General features: G+C 29.9%; 1 protein-coding gene across 1 annotated transcript; it reads right to left on the bottom strand.

The window, feature by feature from the left end:
* Positions 1 to 1,738: 1,738 nt before the first annotated feature.
* Positions 1,739 to 2,245, bottom strand: LOC117923112 (B3 domain-containing protein At4g02870-like). Its single transcript, XM_034841356.1, has one exon. It carries the CDS (start codon positions 2,243 to 2,245, stop codon positions 1,739 to 1,741), a length of 507 nt encoding a protein of 168 aa, XP_034697247.1.
* Positions 2,246 to 3,925: the final 1,680 nt, after the last annotated feature.

Consider the following 3,925-nt stretch of genomic DNA (forward strand, 5'->3'; position numbering starts at 1 on the left):
AATTTTGATAAAAAAGCACAATAGATCACATGAAAAGGCGAATGGAACAATGGAATACATACTTAGCTCAATTTAATGAATGATGAATGAATGTTTGCACAATTTCTTCTAACATTTATAAATAAGAATCAATCAAAACACACTTGAAAAGTCCCAATTTTATCATTTTAAATAATGATAGAGTAAAGAAAGAAAAAAAAAACACGAATGGAATTCATACTCAGCTCAATTTAATGAATGATGAATAAATACTTGCATGATTTCTTCTAGCATTTATAAATAAGAATCAATCAACCACACTTGAAAAGTCCTAATTTTATCATTTTAAATGATAAAGAGTAAAGAAAGAAAGAAAGAAACATGGGTAATGAAGTTGCTACTAGGAAATTCAATAATAGCAACTTGAATCTCCCAATTAAGCTACTTGAGCACTCATTTTAGGCACTCAAACCACCTTATGATCACATCCCCCCTCCTCCTCCTTCTCCTCCCCCTCTTCCTCTCAGAGCTAAATGGGCTACACTACATTGGGCAAGATCAAATTTTAGGGCAACTAAATACCCCTTACTATTATGGAAGCAAGACAAAAAAAATTAAAAAAAAAATTCAATAAATGGATCATTTTATTATTTTTGTTCAGATATATAGGATGCAACTTACAATGGATTTTCTATCCATAGATGGATGTAGAAGGTCAAGGTGAAGTAATAAAATGTTATACTCTACCCCAACCTCGACTTGACATTAGAAAAAAGAAATGAAATCCACCATGTTCTAATTATACCTTTTCTAAACTCATTCGAATGAGGGCAAGTCATTCAAATAAGCTATCCTATTTTTGTCCCTACATCAAGTTGCAATGCAAGCCCAAAATTGAACCCCTTCATTGTGCGAGTCATGGCCACTCTATTAGTGCAATAATGGTGGCGATGATTCCATTGTTGAAGATGATTATGCACTTTATAATTAATTCATTTAATAATAATAATATAAAGACAATATATCTAGAAGAAGCATGTAAATGCATATCCCTCTCTTACGAAGATGTTATCTCTAAATGAAGCGTTTAAATGCATATCTCACTTCATCACAAATGCAACAATACTTCCAAGGATAAATAAAAAAAGAAGAATGTAGTCGAGGGTCTCAACCCAACATTCATTTTTGCCTCGCAGAGTCCATACTCAATAGTTGTAGCTTTGTTGTGCCACCATAGCTACTTCAACCCCTCTTCACTTAGATTAGGATTGTAGCCATGGCAATCATGGTTTAATTAGAGAGTAGAATTTTAAAGAAGGAAAAATACAATTATAGGATGAACACCCTAAATTGAAATTGAAATATATATATATATATATATATATATATTTATATATGTTGAGAAAATTGAAAACAAAGTTGGATAATTAAGAAGAATTAAAAGAAAGACAATGCGAACATGCCTTCCAATAAAATGATACAAATTTAATGCATCAAATCAAATTATTTTGCGGCACAACTCATTTATCAAATAAATTAAGTGCATTGATGTGGTTATATGTTAAATGACAATGCTAATAACTTCACTCAATTTGATATCACTTTTATTCAAAAGGTTTCCAAGTTGTTTCTCCAGAGAGATACAATAATGACATAACTGACTATGTATTCTCAGGCATCACTTAAAAGACAAACCAAAATCAACATATTCAGAGCCCAACCACCTAAGAAAAACAACTCAAAGGACAAATGGGGTTTATCAAACCCCTCGACGCAATATCTTCAAATGAAAAGTTCCAGTCTTCTGGTCCCAGTATAAACCAACCTCATCCCTAGACTTGACCTTAGCATTGCGAACCACATCCAACCATCCCAGGATATAAGTGTCACGAGGGCCTTTGCCAAAATAAATGTTCTCATTTTGGTACGGGATTGGGTTAGTCTCAGGGGTAAGGTCCCACACTGCAGTATAAACCTTGTTACCCTTCACAACCTGGTTGCAAATGTCCAAGCTCCAGTATCGAAAAATATGCTCAAATACATCATTCTGCAGCAATACAAGTTTTCCTGTAAGAACATCGGTATTGTTCACAATTTTTTTGATCTTCCATGGATTGGCAGGGTCTGCTTCCGGTGGGGGATAAAAGTCCCTTATCTCGATGAGCTCCCGCTTCACTGGGAGATTCAAGTCGCTACTGCCGGATTTGGCTGCCTCTTCTTCCTCAGCTTTCGTTGGGAAGAAGTTGTAGTAGAAGGTTTTCTTCATGATGCCTGTAGGAAATGGCAGTGGTTGATGGCTATTGCACTCGAGGGTTTGGTATTTATAGTTGGCTTGATGCTAAATTTGGTAATTATGAGACTTTTTTCCCAAGAAATGTTTCTTTATTAGCTCTTATTTGTTTCCATTTCTGGAGACTAAAGTTGGAAGTGAATTGAATGAGAGTTTGCACAAAATTCAAACCTTCTAAGCAGACTTTGCTCCCCCACTCTGGCCATGGGCCATCCAGATATCTCTTTTTGTATTCCCTTTTGACTTATATTCTTTTCACTTGAAACCTCATTTATTGTTATGGATCCTAAGATCCTGGAAAAAATAGTCAGTCCCTTTTTTTTTTTCTTTTCTTTTTTTTTTTTGGTAAAATGTTGATTAATCTACTTTATCATTATATGGATATATAATTTTTTTATCTTTTCTTTAATTTCTTTTCCTTTTTTTGATTCAAGTTTGAATTTCATAAAAAATATATATAAATTAGATTTTTAAATATATATATATATATATATATATATATATATATATACTTCAGGTTGACAAGGGAAGATTTTGAGAGTATCCACTAATTTCATTACTTCTAATTAATTGTTTTATTTTTTCGGCTCAATATTTAATACAAGGGGATAGATATGGTTTTGACCTTCCATAAATTTTTCAAAGTATTAATTATCATCTTTATTATATATGGTTTATCTTTAGAAATAATGAGCATACAGCCATTGTGTGTGCAAAATTTGGAATTTATTAACAATGAATTAAAGCTGTAATTAATAATTGAAAAAATAAATAAATAGAAGAAAAAATGTCATATGTGATAACTTTGTATTAATTATCAGGATCTTAACGAGCATTAAAAATTTTTAAATAAAAATAAGAAAAGAAAATATTAGTATATATCTATTTTAAGTGCTATAATATTATCTTCTAAAAATCTCCTTTTTAAAAAATAGAAATGTTAATAGGAAGAAAGAGAACATATAGATTTTAACAAATTCGTATTTTAGCTTGTATGAAAATTTATTTCATATTTAATAAAACTTTATAATATTAATATTTTTCTGAAAAATATCATAGTTTTATATTAATTTCAATTGCAACACTTGTTTTATATTTAATAAAGCTTCTTTGTTTATTTTACTCAAATCAGAAATTAAGATAAAGCCATAATTTTAAATGGACAACCTTAGAACAATAAAAGTTTTACTAAATATAAAATAAGGTAAGTTAAAAAGGATTTTTCACGAAAAATAATATGATTACTTCCTTCTATTAAATTACTTTTAATGCGACAAACTAAATTAGCAAATACATTGGAAGGTTTTACTAAAAATGACAGTCTTTTATTTTTTTAAATTCAATTGAAAATGACAAGCTAAAAGAAAGAAGTTCAATAATATTAAAAGTATATTTGTTAGTGATTTTAGAAAATATTTTTAATATTTCTAATATTTGAATAATAAAAATTTTCAAATGTCAAAAAGATTAGAAACATTTTTTAAAATCAATGCTATCAAATAATTTAGAATTTACCTCCCCTTTTCCACATTTGACCACAGCTATATCATCATAGATGATTAGAGCACATTCTGGCACAGATATATGAAATTCAATATCTAATTTGAGTCCTCTCAACTCAAAATAACTAATATTTTCGGCTGTTCACTAATATCT

The sequence above is a fragment of the Vitis riparia genome, chromosome 10, assembly GCF_004353265.1.
Source record: "Vitis riparia cultivar Riparia Gloire de Montpellier isolate 1030 chromosome 10, EGFV_Vit.rip_1.0, whole genome shotgun sequence".
Taxonomy (NCBI): Eukaryota; Viridiplantae; Streptophyta; class Magnoliopsida; order Vitales; family Vitaceae; genus Vitis; species Vitis riparia.